Raw genomic sequence first — 13,696 nt, 5'->3', positions numbered from 1 at the left:
ACAAATGTTCTAAATTATTACTCATATGTTCAGAATTTTAATTTGAGTCATATGTTCTAAATTTTAACTCGCATGTTCTAAATTTTTACTTACATGTTCTAAATTTTAAATCAGTTCTCATATAAGTATGAATTCTCACATATGGACCTATTCTCACCGGATCCCTCCCCTATATATATATATATATAATGTAACATCCATGGTTCTGCAAGTAAAATATACGCGAACAGGCAAAACAGTCTGAATGGATTTAAGTAAGCAGGTGAAGTTGAGGAAAATGTAGAACTCCAAGCCTAGTCAATCTCGAATTTGATAGAAGCTCTGTTACTTGAAATTGAATAGCATTCTTATCCTGCGTTGATGAACTCATACAAAAGAGTGAACATAAGCTGTGCAACTGAAATTCAAAATTGGAACAGGATCATTTTAGCTGCAAAAAACAACTATCTGTGTAAATTGCTTAGAATCTATCTCAATGGTCTACTATTTAGTACAGGCTTACACATTTCCATTACCATGCCAAAAACACTACAATCACGCGACCAGAGTAGAAAATTGGAGCAGCCTTCTCTTCCCATGAAGTAAATAAGTAACTGGTATAAGTGAGGGGGGGAGGACTAAGCGTCGTAGGTAACTATTTCTTTGACTCAATCAATGCTCTATGATTTCTCTCTAGAAGCCCCTATGGGTTACAATTGAGTGACCTAAGACTTCCCTACTCTATAAATATGCAACAAGGAATGGAAAAAGAAGTTACTGCCATGGATTCCTTTTCACAGTGCTGCTTCTTTTTGAGCTAGCTGAGCTTGTTTTCTGACAAAAGCAAGAATACCGTTAGTGAGAACTAAATATTGGTTGGCCAGCAAGGTTAAAAGAAAGTAATAGTTAATTATAATTACCGATTTTGATTTCTTGATCTTTCCTCTTAATCTGTTCTTTGGAGGCTTCAATTTATAAATCCTTACCATCCAGTGATGAGATGTAAATGCCTAGAGGACACAAAAAAATACCCAGACACAATCAGAAATAATCGTTAATATGGCCAGAAAAATCTGTTTTTATTGTACAATTCTTAATCTGTTTCTATTATGTAGCTTTTGTGGTCATACAAGGGGGTACTTGGTACCCTTGTCACTGAATTACAGTACTGCCTAAAAAATACGATGTACAATAGCATAAGATTACAGTACCTCCTCAAAATGAGTAAGCTTGAAATGCTTCTTTCCAATTTCAGTCCTCCTAACTCTGTCATATCCTTTCCCATCTGTTTCTACAAATCTGAATCAGGCAAAATAAGTATTAAGATTGTAGAAATGATATAGATAAGGTTAAAGGCAAGTGAGATATCAGAAATTTATTTGAGATCAACTTCACCCTAACCTGTAGTATGAAAGCTTGTACATTAAACTATTAAGCATCGTTGGTGTTGCCTGAGAGTCAATCCGATACTGACCATCTCTCTGTAAAGCAGCACAATTTTTATATTTAGCAAGATGAGAAATGTTAATGACAAAAAAAGTAAGCAACAACGAACAACAGAGCATATGCATCTTACTCAGATAACGAGGATGGATGAATTACCCAAAAAGAGAGATCATTGTATAGAAGACAATATAGAGTTAAAGACTAGCTAGGTTAAACTTACTAATTGCTAGAAGTAATGTAAAGTTCTTACCAGATAATCAGGTTCCTTAATATGAGGAAATACACCACCTCCTATTCGAACCATCCACAAGAATTTATTGATATCGTCACTGGGGTAGCCCACAAGACCTATGCACAATAAAATCTCAATACTAGGTACCACATTCTATTTTCAATGACCGAAAAAATATCATTAAAGAAACAGCAGTAAGTGGCAAACTAACCTCCAAATACAACGAGGACATATTTAACATCCAGAGAGTTATAAATTTCCCATGCTGCCTTTTCCGGAGAAGACATAGCTGTTCCAACAGTGGCAATGTGAGTATTATTCCAGGTGTTATTATCAACAATGACAGTACGGTTGGCCATGGCTGTTGTTTGGTATCCATAGTCCCACCAAGATGCCACCTGCAGAGAAGTTTTTGTTAGGATTTTGTTTCTTCTAACAATTGGAATCCAAGATATGATATAATTTACGTACTTCCCTTGTTAAATATTAATCAACTACAGAAGAGGAGGCATACATATGAGCAAACACAATCTCACAAATTTTGCTAACAAAATTCATGAAGTCTTCCAAGCACTACTGCAATCAATTTGACACGTGTGAATAACAAACAATTGGTCGTGAATAATTGAGGGGTCATGAAGGATGTCTATTAGGATTTTATCCCCATATCTAGAAAATGTACATGGATTATTGAGACAACTAAAATACAGCAATGAATGGCCTCTCTTATATTTTAGTGATTACCAGCATTTGATTCAGATAAAAGACATTTGCATAAACTACTATTCATCTTCCACCAAAAGCTGACAAACTACTTGGAATATGTATGATGTAGGTTTCTAAGATAGTATTGGTTTGATCAAAGCTTAAGGTTATGAAGTAATAACAGAAGAGACCACAGGATGCTTATAAGAGACCATAAATCAACAACATCAGTATACCAAACTTTAACAAGCACACGCAAAAGATCAAACCTAATATCACATAGATCATAGATGTTATAATAATTGAATTCCTTTCCATACAACACGAGTTTATAAGTGTAGAATATGAAGGTAAAATCAAAGTGATCAAAGATCATATGAATACAATACACCACTCACTTTATCATCCACCTCAGTGTTGTGGCTTAACCAAGCATATGCCTCCCTAAAATCATCAAAAACATGCAGACCATCATGTGTATGAGATGTCAAAACAATAGATGGCGCCGAGTATGCCTCTGCTGCTGCCCAAACACAGTGTACCTACAAAGCACTCAAACATTTGATCAGCAATACACTAGACCAACTCAAACAAATCAAAACAAAACAGAAAGATGCTGGAGAATGGGTAAAACATAATCATGATAAAGCCATCAGAGGTTGGTAAACAGAATAAAACTGAAATGCAATGCAGCGAATGCATCCATGACCATATGAGCCCATTTTTAAATTCCACAAACCTATTTGCAATGTCTGGTTCAGAATACAAAAGAATTTCATGCTAACCATCTCTCGATCTGGAGCCTCTCTAAAAAATTGCCTCAAAGCTAAAGCTAAACTCCCTAAATAAAAATTTACTGTAAGTTATGTGATGTAATAAAATAATTTTCACAGCCACCAAAAAGTAATCAATAATTTTTATTATGGCAAGAGCTAGGGGGAAAAAAAATAAGGTTCCTTTTATTAAGAATTCACTTGGATGGAAGGGTAATGATGAAACCCAAAATATAAGATTACCAAATGTGTCATTAATTTAGGTAATGAAGACAGTGACACAAGTTGCAAACATACTTTCTGGCAGTAAAAAGAATTGTGATGAAGGTGCAGATGATAATCAACAGCATGGATAAGGAAAGTAAACATACCACATAAAAACCACCCAGCAAGACAGTTAAGAACAAGGCAATTAGAGATGCTTCAAAGGGTAAAACAAGAAGCCTTCTCCCAACACGGGACCTCACGGGAGCCCTCTCAGGAACTTCCTTTTCTTTTTCCTTTTCCTTTTCCTTCTTCTTTCCCTTTTTCGAAGGCCGCTCTTTTATGGCATCTTCATTTTTATCAGTTTTTGCCACAATTTTTTGTATCTCAGCATTGCCAGAACTCACTTCTCCTGCCTTGACAGTTAACACAAAACAATTAAGTTTACCCTGCAGATGAATAAAAAGTAATTCAAATGGTTTGAATGTTTTAAAATTCTCATAGCCACCTCATCAGGGGGAGTTTCTAACAATGAGGGCAACTGAAATTTGATAGACCGAGCAAAAACATCAAAAGCTTCCGACAGAGCAATTCCAGACATTATGCACGCTGCCGGAGCAAGTACTAGCATAAGCCGCACCTATATCAGGATAAAAAATGTGAACAATCAGGGACTAAAACAATTACCAATGAAAAAGCAGAGTCAAACTTCTTGCTAATTTTCTCACCATAACACCTGAAAAGTATACTGACATCACAATGTAGAGGACTACAAACGAGCTTGCATCAGACAGCGGTGAAAAACAAGCCTACAAAAAACATAGACCATTACAGAAAAGTGGATGATTTCACAATGATGAGTGTGAGAGAGAGCTAATGGAGATCACTAAGAATTAACTGCAGAAAAAAATAATACAAATACAACTTACAATAATTCCAGCAGGAACCAAGAATGCCAATACATTGATGTCCATGAAGTAAGATGGCCATGTAGGCGGTTGATGTTCACTAACACTAGCAATGATTGGTATGTATTTGCTTGCGTAAGTTCTGTAGTTTTCCGCCCAACCCCCAAGAACAAAGCAAAAACAAAAGGAATGTCATAATCAGCATTTATAACCAGAAAACTTAGAGAGAAGAAGCATTAAGTGAACAATTGTCTATGCTCAGAAGAAAATCTGGACTCCATTAAAATGGAAACATCGCAACATTAAAAAGCAATAGGCCATATTTGAGTGTGTCCAATATCTAAATACTCCATATGACATGTGGGTTCCACAGGTCATATATACTTCTTGTGATGTATATATAACCAATCATAAACGACAAATGATCATCCATAGAGCCATCATATGACAAGTACGTGGCCAATGTGGGTTCATGATCATTTTATTATACAAGGAGAAGTGATAGAGCCATCATCCTAAGAGAATGATCATCCATAGATATGACTGACAAGAGTTAGTTCTCCACACACTAAAAAAGACTTCAGACTTATGGAGGATTTAAAAGTGAAAATATTTTTTATGGAAAGCTTCCTGATTTAATCCCTTGGGTGTATATATTACCAATCATAAAAGACAAAGGGATTCCCTCCCTTCACTCCAGCAGTCTAGCATGTATAACTACCACACCATTAGGGGTTCAAGCTTCAGTGCAGATGTCATGTTAAAAGTTCAGCAGGCATAAGGCACTTTTTTAATGTACAGGTTCAAGGATGGAGGAAAAGAGAAGAAGAATGTATCCCACAAATTTTCATATTTAGGATGAAGAAACACGTCAAGAAAAGATGCTCAATTTACCTACACACTCCTTTTTTTCATCCTTGTTTAGAACCTCTCTTTCTTTTATTCTTTTCCTTCACTAGCCCCCATTTAATCAATATTTTCTTCAGTTATTGGCTAATTACACAAACCATAAAAAAAAAGGTAGCGGAGAGAAAAACATCTAAAAGAATATAGCAGAGATAGCTGCATACGGATCAAGAAGACTAAGACTTCGCCCACTCCATCCCATCGTTGGGCTAGAAGCCACGAGCGCAATAAGTATAGCTGCTACAGCAAAACAAACTGCCCTGAAACAGCAAATATACTTGTTCAATCAGTTAAAAGATAAAACGAAATAGCATAATGGGTTGAATGTTTTATTAAAATGGGAAAAATATGCGTTATTTGGTACAATGACACCATCTAAGGGCCTTCCGTGTTACAGATGCAGGATGATGAGTGGAAAAGTATACTACTACTTGGTCATTAGAACATGCAAGGTTGTCACTAACAATTTAGCACGCATTATAGATTGACACCAAAAAAAATTTTACCAGCTAATCTGTTCGTGTATATGAAGTGGGGGTTTGTTTTTCAAGTAATTACAGTGATGGGTAAACAGAGCTAAACAGGTCTACTCACTCTTTTACAACAAGCTTGACAAGTAGTTCAATCAATGCCAAGAAATATTTTTTTTATTCAACGGTAAAGTTTGATCTTCCTGGGTACCGCACAGGCCAAAGCTCCTACTGAATACATGAGACGGGCCAACCCCCAAGAATACCCAATTTAATGCTGGCCAACTCCCTAAAATACCAGAGTTAAGGCTTAGTTGTTCCTAGAGAATATCGTGGTTGCTAGTGGTATATGAACTTATAATCATGGAATCGACTCAATCAACAGATTCTAAATTATAATTTCATAAATCTAGCCAATTCTCATTCGGGGCGGAACATATTTACTAATTCTCTAATTCCAGTTGGTAAGAGGGATCTTGAACTAAGAAATAGACTCAAGAAGCTTAAAAAAGGGTATATAATGATTATAATCGGATTCATTGAGGGGTTCCCTAGCTAGAGAGGGAGAAAAAATACACAAAGAAAGAACACCAGCAATTCAGCATGATTTCTCGTAATTCAATCTAGAAGATTATGAAAAAAGAGGGTAATGGTTTCCCCTTAAGAAACCAACTAAAAAGAATTAACATAACAGAACTGAAACTTTATTGTGTCAGATCCCCACTTTTCTGTGACTAAAACAAGTGTTGAAGGAAGCTCATAATTTAAGTTTATAACTTGGAGAACATAACAAGAAGCATTAAAAAAAATAAAAAATAAAAAATAAAAAAAATAAAAAATAAAAAATAAAAAAAATAAAAAAAAAGGATTGCTTACAGGCCACCAGTTACTACAAGAGTTACAGCAACCTTGAACATCTGAGGAGAAAGGATTCCCTTGATGTAATACACAAGTGCGACCACATGGATAATAATGAACACCTGCAGTCATCTTTCATGAATCAGACATCCCAAAAGAAAGTGGAGGTATGAGTCTAGAAGACTGGTTTTCTATGATAAACAAGCCTATGAATAACATTTCAACCCATACAGTCATACATATCACTTTTTTTACCACTTCATACAATAATCTTAGATAATTGGTGATTGATGCGTATGCATTAGAAATTATTGATAGCAAGAAATATCCTAGTTTCAACTTCATAGGAAATTAGGAACTATAATGCTTAAAACTCAACAACTTAATGTCCTGTTTAGGTGAGACCTGTACTAAATTTGCATACAACTCAAACATCTCACATCCTGCTTAGGTGAGACCTGTACTAGGCGATATTGTCTTTTTTTTTTCCCTCCACTACCAAACAATATTAATAGTTATTCTACTTGACTGTCGTAGGTAGTACTTAGTTGTGCAATTTTCTAAATTTTCTTCACAGTTGGCAGTTCAAACTAAACGCATCACAAGATAGAGCCTTGGGGTAGTTGCCTAGTTGGGTTCTGACTTCTGAGTAAGTCCTCACCTTCCCAGCCATTATTCAAGTGGGTTCGACACAGGGGGAGTTTGTCAACATCGATAGGCAAAAGGAAGTCCCCAAAAATATAAACGGAAAACCACATCACTTTCTGAAAGAAAATAATTCATATAAACATCTGCTAATTGCTTGAAGTAATTATAGACCTGATGGACCTTCACTTGGTATGCTGTGCTGTATACCAGAAAGAAACCACAGAGTAAGCATCAATATAAAGCTTACCAAAAATGATGCAAAATGTTCTGATGTCAAGACGGCATTGAAACCAACAACAGGAACCAATGCAGCTAACAATGTGCCCAAAACAACCTGCATTCATGATGATTCAAACAACAAATTTACTCTAAAATAATACACACGAACAAAATTTAAGATAAAAAATGCAACATCAACCAAATGACTCAAAAGAGGCTCCCATCTTGATGAATTAAAGGGGTTAAATATACACAGCCTTAAAGGCTATTTCTAACTCACCCTTACTATGATATCAACGAGAATCTGCTACTTCACAACATATTTAAACGCAGTCCTTTTAATAAGCTATTTTAATTAAGCCCATTTCATGGTCAAAATGTAGAGAATCATTTGCTCTGTTGGAGATGGACTTAAATTTAGACAGTAAGAAAATCTAATAAAATGGTCTTAGAGTATAAACTGATTGGCTTGGTTGATACGCTACTTGATGCTAAAAGAATATTCAAGTTCTTCTCAGTTGTTTGTCACATGATTTGTGCAAAATAAATTATTTATGCAATTTTACAAGCACAACAAATAAAGAGTAATTAAATGCAAGAATACAGACAGAAACACAGTATGAACAAAACAAATGTCAGTCTATTAGCAAAGAATTGTAAATAGATAGAGGCAGCCTTCCTTATCCGTACAATGATGTTACAAGTCTTTTTCTTTCTACTCAAGTACCTTCTTCACTTCTCAGCAGGACCATAATAATACATCATACAAAATCAACATTCTTTCTTTTCACACAAAACAGAATGAAAAATCCAGCACATCATTCCATCAGTAAAACAGTAGCAAACTGGCAACTTTTAAACTTTGCAAGTTAAACTGTAGGTATTACAAGAACAAAAGCAACAATGCTAGAGATGCTTACCAGAGGAGCATATGCAATATACAGTCTGTTAGAATATCGACCAGTAACAATGCAAAGGAGCACGTGCATGGGAATAAGATTAATTATGAAGGTGTATCCTCCCCACGAGCAAACCTAAAGAAACAGAGTATAACTTACATCAAAGAGCTCAATTGAAAAAATAAACAATCAAGACAGGTCACAGGAAACCTACCATATAGAAGTATGCTATGGCATTCAAAGTTGCATAAAACAGAGAGCCGGTGTTCAAAGTCTGCACTCAAAAAGTTGGCCAATATTAACCCACTAATAAAAAATAAAAATAAATACATACATAGATTGCCAAGCTAGATGAGTTTGAAGCCTTAACTAATTAAAGAAGAGAAAACCAGATAGAATTAAAAAAAATCACGAGCAGAAGTTGGGCTCAAAACTTACTTTGACATAAAGATAGAAGGTAAAAATCAATGCAAAAATAGCTACAGCTTCATTGTCATAGCTGCCAGCCACAGATCGAGATATATAGGATGGAACCTGCAAAAGAACAGAGTGAATAAAGATTTAACAGAATCAGAAGTAGCAGTGAAACAACAACAATTGAAATTCATCATATGCTTGGACATGTGTAAGGCACAAAGAAACTTAGGAATAGTTAAACAAATATACATTTCATACAGGACAATGCAGCCTCGAGCTAAACCTGTACCTTTCTGTTCTGGGTTTTCTGGGCTAGAAACTATGATTCATTTTTTGGTTACAAGTAATTGAATAAATCCAACATAAGATGAACAACGGTTTCCTCTTTATATTTCTACACATTACCTACTTAAAACTCTGCCCTTAAGAAATGAAAAGAATGTATCCAATTCTTCCAGTAGTCTGAGCTAGAGTTCCAGATTTCAAAGAAGTAAATTGTCTGAACTGTCAACAAAGACAGGGTATTCAAAAAGTTTTAATTCCTGGGAGCAAATTTATGTTGAAACCTACCTTTTGAGTTTTGAAGACTAAAACATTGTAGTTCCAATCAGTTTTACTTAGCAAAATTGAGATAAAAACATAGTAGTTCCAATCAGTCTAATCGATAAAGAAACCAGGTGAGAAGAACAAAGCCTTAGATTCTCTCTTTCAGACACCTATGGTTTCAAGAAGTTTTCTCAAAACATAAAAGCGTAAAGAATTCATAAGTGCTGATTACAAATCAATAACAGAAAAATATATATTTTCACCAAAATGGTTTCTCAATGTATAAATCAAGAGGGGCCTATACCATTTACATATTCATAGTTCTTTGCATTGTCCTAAGCAATTCTGAATATGGTTATACCAATATTGGGTTCACTTTTTTGAGAATTTGAAGAAAGTTTCCCATTACCAACTAAGCAAAATTAGGAACATTGAATAAAAACATGAACTTTCAAAAAAAATAAAGAAATGACAGTTGCTTTACGAATTTTATGCATATTAAGAGTCCATATGTTGTAGCTATTCAAACTCCTTAAACAAAATCAAATGGTGAACATACTAATATGCACATAAGAATGATACAAGTATGCTAATAAGTTTCAGAAAAATGTACAAAAATAAGAAAGCAATAGATGAAGTAGATATAATTGCCAAATGAAAAAAAAATTAGACATAAAAATCCTAGGCTTACCATGCCCAATAGTAATGCAGCTGTTAACCCTGCACCCGGGCCCTTCACTTCCTGAAAGATCATATTATTCAATGTTAAACAGTTAAATAAATAAAAAAAGGTCCTCTCACTTATATTAGGGTAGAAGGAGGAGGCACAACAGTATATATATTAGTTAAGGATAATGAAAAAAAAAACTGACCTTTGTGAGAAAATAGGTTGCCCATGATGCAAAAGCAGAAAATACTGGTGCAGTAAACACACAGACAGTCTCCACAGACAAAGGGATGTTCACAGAATGCAGCAACCTATCAACACAAAACCATGTTATTTCCTTTTCTCTCAGGTCAAGAACTAAAAAAAAATTACTAGAAAAGGAATTAGTAGAATATAAACAGAGACCACATGAATCAGTGAAGCACACGATAAGATACAGACCAGAGTTGGGACAAATCAGTTTGATTAAAGTATAGAAAACTTACCACCACATGGTACCTGCTGTCAGTGTTAATCCAGGATAAACAGTTCCACCAATCACACGACCCAGTGGGTACCTGAAAGGGGGACAATCACATTAAATATTTAGAACATCCAGTAGAAATCCAAAAGGAAAAGATAAATAAATAAATGAATTTATAGATATTGGTTAGCCAATTGTAACAGCAATTACCAGGTTCTGTCGTCAAACCAGTTCCAAAAGTCATATATGCCATTCTTTGTGAGAAACTGAAATTTTGCCATTCGTTGACAGTGTAAGACATCAGCTTTCAGCCATTCACAATATCACATACAATAAAAGATATTAAAAATAGGACACTATATGAGAGGTCTAAAGCATATAGATTAACAAACAAGGTGTAGACTACAGTGATATTGCACTACCTTAGACAGACAAGGTTAAGTTGATAGAACTGAAATGCATTATGCATTGTCAGAAAATATACTATCCTTTGACAATTGGATTCAAACTCCCATTATGCTTTCATTCAATAGAATAAATCAGTGATCATTATCAGTTAAAACATCGTCCCATCTCCTCATGTTTTTCATAAACATATGATTAGTTCATTTCTCACAACCCACAAACAACAAAAAGGTTTTAATTACTAAAAATAAATGGGAAACCACAGGTAAAAAAAAAGTTGCTAAGATATATAAGCCAAGTACCCCCAAAGTCAAATCTAACATATTTGAATTAAATAAAATGTACAAATAACAACAAAACAAAATTCATATATTGCACTATACGTCAGTATATAAGTGTCCACATGATAGATTTCAAGGGATACAGATGCTCTTCTACTAAAAAAAACATTAAAAATTCACAAAGACTATTGGATATTTTATTAGTCATTGTTATAGTCCTTCCAAATTGTAAGTTTGTAGGTTGCCGAGACTTGGAACAATTAAGTATATCATGTCATACATGTTTCTAACCTCAGTTAATGAGTCTTTCATCACACACACACACTGGAGCTTTGCAGTTAAGATTGAATCCTTTAGTTCACTGCTTTGGTTAACAGGGGAGCTTGGCAAATGTCACGACCAGAGAAACAAAGATTGTGTCTTAACTAAAACTTCAAGTAGAATTATGATAAATTATAAATTAACTTAAAGCTCCTCCAGTGACTATTCAGATATCTTATCAACTAAATCTGTAATTTCACAGCTAAGACTCTGTTTTGTTCTAGCTTACTTTGTCTGAAATTAAATTAATAGAACTTATCTGAATATATATGAGCTTATCTTTAACTTTTCTGAACTTATCGTCAACTTACCTAAACTTATAGTATCTTTGCAAAACTTAAATTATTTCCCTGTAGCAGCACTAAATTATTTTGTTTAAACTAAACTTATTTGAACTTAGTTTATTCTAATATAAGTCAAAATAAGTTAAAACAAATGGACCTTAAAGATAGTAATCAATATGAGCAAGACCTAAAAGTGAATTTGTTGAGGATATCATGATATTCCTGAGAGCACTAAAGCTTGGCACCCAAATTTGCATTTCAAATAACCTATACTAGTCAAGAAAAAAAGGTAGACAAACAACGTCCGCACTAAAAGCAACTACAGCAGCAAAATCTGCTACAGAGCAAGATGATCAGGAATTCAGGATCCACATTGATAACATGAAGAATCTCAGCAAGAAAAAATCACAATTTAGCATTACTGATGCCTAGCTTCCACCAAGGCATTACTATTAACCTATAGTCACGTACATGCATAATACGGAGTACAATTTTTAATTGCTATCAGCGGAAAATCTGGTCATCTAGTCTAGTAACCTAACGCAAAACTCAGCATTGAAATAAACACAATTTTATAATTACTACAGCCTTATTCCCACTGATTATCTCAATAAAATGTCAATTACTCCCTGAAACTGATATATTTTAGAAGCACACATGCATTATACACTTCCTAATAGGTATCTGCGGAAAATCGAGCAACGAATGACCTAAATTGCATAAATTAAGCATCTTCAATGATCCGTTGAGCTTATAAATGCATAAACCAAGAAAGATTCAACAAGCGCAAATCCATTAAAAAAAATATCACTAAAAAAATGTCAAAAATCTCCAAAAACATTATAATGCGATGAAAATCAGCACAAAAGTAAGATCAAAAACCTGAGTAACTCGATAATTGAAATAAGGATCAAACTCATGAATAACGCTTTCATATTTGATAACCTGCAAATCACATTACACCAAATTGCATTCGAGATTAACGTAAATAGAGTGAAATTTAACCAGAAATCAGCAAATCAATGCTTGAAAAAAGCGAATTTGAATGACCTAAATTATGGATTAGATCTAAAAGGAAGAAGAAGAAATTACAGAGAAAAGACGGATCGAGAAAGCGAGAACTCCGATCAAGATGAGGATGAAAACAGCAAGCACATTTCCGAAGGCGTTTCGTAGAGACGATCCATTGGCGGTTTCAGTGTCCGCCATTGGCGAGAGAAGTGGAGGTTGAGAGAGAGAGAGATTTTGCGCAGGGGTTTTGGGTGACTGACTGGAGGTCTAGTAGTTGGTGATTTTCATGAGGAGACCTGATGAGTAGACTTCGAGACCTCCAAATAAAAACCCAAATAAGGCCCCGTTCAATCCACGTTAAAATAATACAGAATGAAGTCTATGGACCAATATGAATATGACAAATGGCATAAAAATACAAAATTAATAAAAATAATAAGACCCCGTTCACTCCACATTAAAGTAATACATATAATCACAACTCGTCATAAAAACCAATATGGAGTCTATGGACCAATATGAATATGACAAATGGCATAAAAACACAAAATTAACAAAAATAATAAGTTCAGCAAAAATAAGGTAAAATTGAATATGATACAATAATTATTTGATTTTTACTTAGGCTATACTCATTAAATTATTTTTAATGAATTGAAATAAATTTTATTGGAGTATTAAAATTATTTAACTGAACAGAAATTATTTGATTTTTACTTGATTGAATCGGTTTTATTAAACAATTTATAGGATAAAGTGAACAAGATCTTAGTTCGCCCATAGTTAAACTTTTGCACTATTTGAAGGCTTACTTTACTTAGATTTTAAGTGTTTCTTGGAGACTTCTTTTAAGGCATTATTCTGTTCAACTTAAAAAAAAAATTATATATTATTAAGTAAAAATAATTTCAGTTCAGTAAAATTCAGTTTTCTTAAAAAATAATTATATTCAACAAATATAATTTTGTTTCAGTAAAAAATAATTTCAGTTCAACAAAAATAAGATGAAGAGAACGGGGCCTAGGTCTAAAAGGGTTTAGATTTGGCTTATAAG

General features: G+C 34.2%; 1 protein-coding gene across 1 annotated transcript; it reads right to left on the bottom strand.

Annotated features, from left to right (window-relative positions):
• Positions 1-379: 379 nt before the first annotated feature.
• LOC145610012 (dolichyl-diphosphooligosaccharide--protein glycosyltransferase subunit STT3A) lies at positions 380-12,949 on the bottom strand. Its single transcript, XM_081665257.1, has 23 exons — positions 12,724-12,949; positions 12,514-12,576; positions 10,551-10,606; positions 10,363-10,434; positions 10,083-10,188; positions 9,902-9,952; positions 8,686-8,781; positions 8,462-8,521; positions 8,269-8,382; positions 7,377-7,463; positions 6,500-6,603; positions 5,318-5,413; positions 4,269-4,389; positions 4,068-4,148; positions 3,848-3,979; positions 3,507-3,755; positions 2,761-2,904; positions 1,869-2,055; positions 1,676-1,773; positions 1,381-1,460; positions 1,191-1,278; positions 900-989; positions 380-813 (listed from the first exon to the last, which is right to left on the bottom strand). Exons 1-23 carry the CDS (start codon positions 12,838-12,840, stop codon positions 754-756), a joined length of 2,352 nt encoding a protein of 783 aa, XP_081521383.1. The 5' UTR covers positions 12,841-12,949; the 3' UTR covers positions 380-753.
• Positions 12,950-13,696: the final 747 nt, after the last annotated feature.

Source organism: Chenopodium album, chromosome 24 (genome assembly GCF_948465745.1).
Source record: "Chenopodium album chromosome 24, dcCheAlbu1.1, whole genome shotgun sequence".
NCBI classification, from domain to species: Eukaryota; Viridiplantae; Streptophyta; class Magnoliopsida; order Caryophyllales; family Amaranthaceae; genus Chenopodium; species Chenopodium album.
The sequence above is the reverse complement of the archived record's forward strand: the minus strand, read 5'-3'. Positions and strand labels throughout refer to the sequence as shown.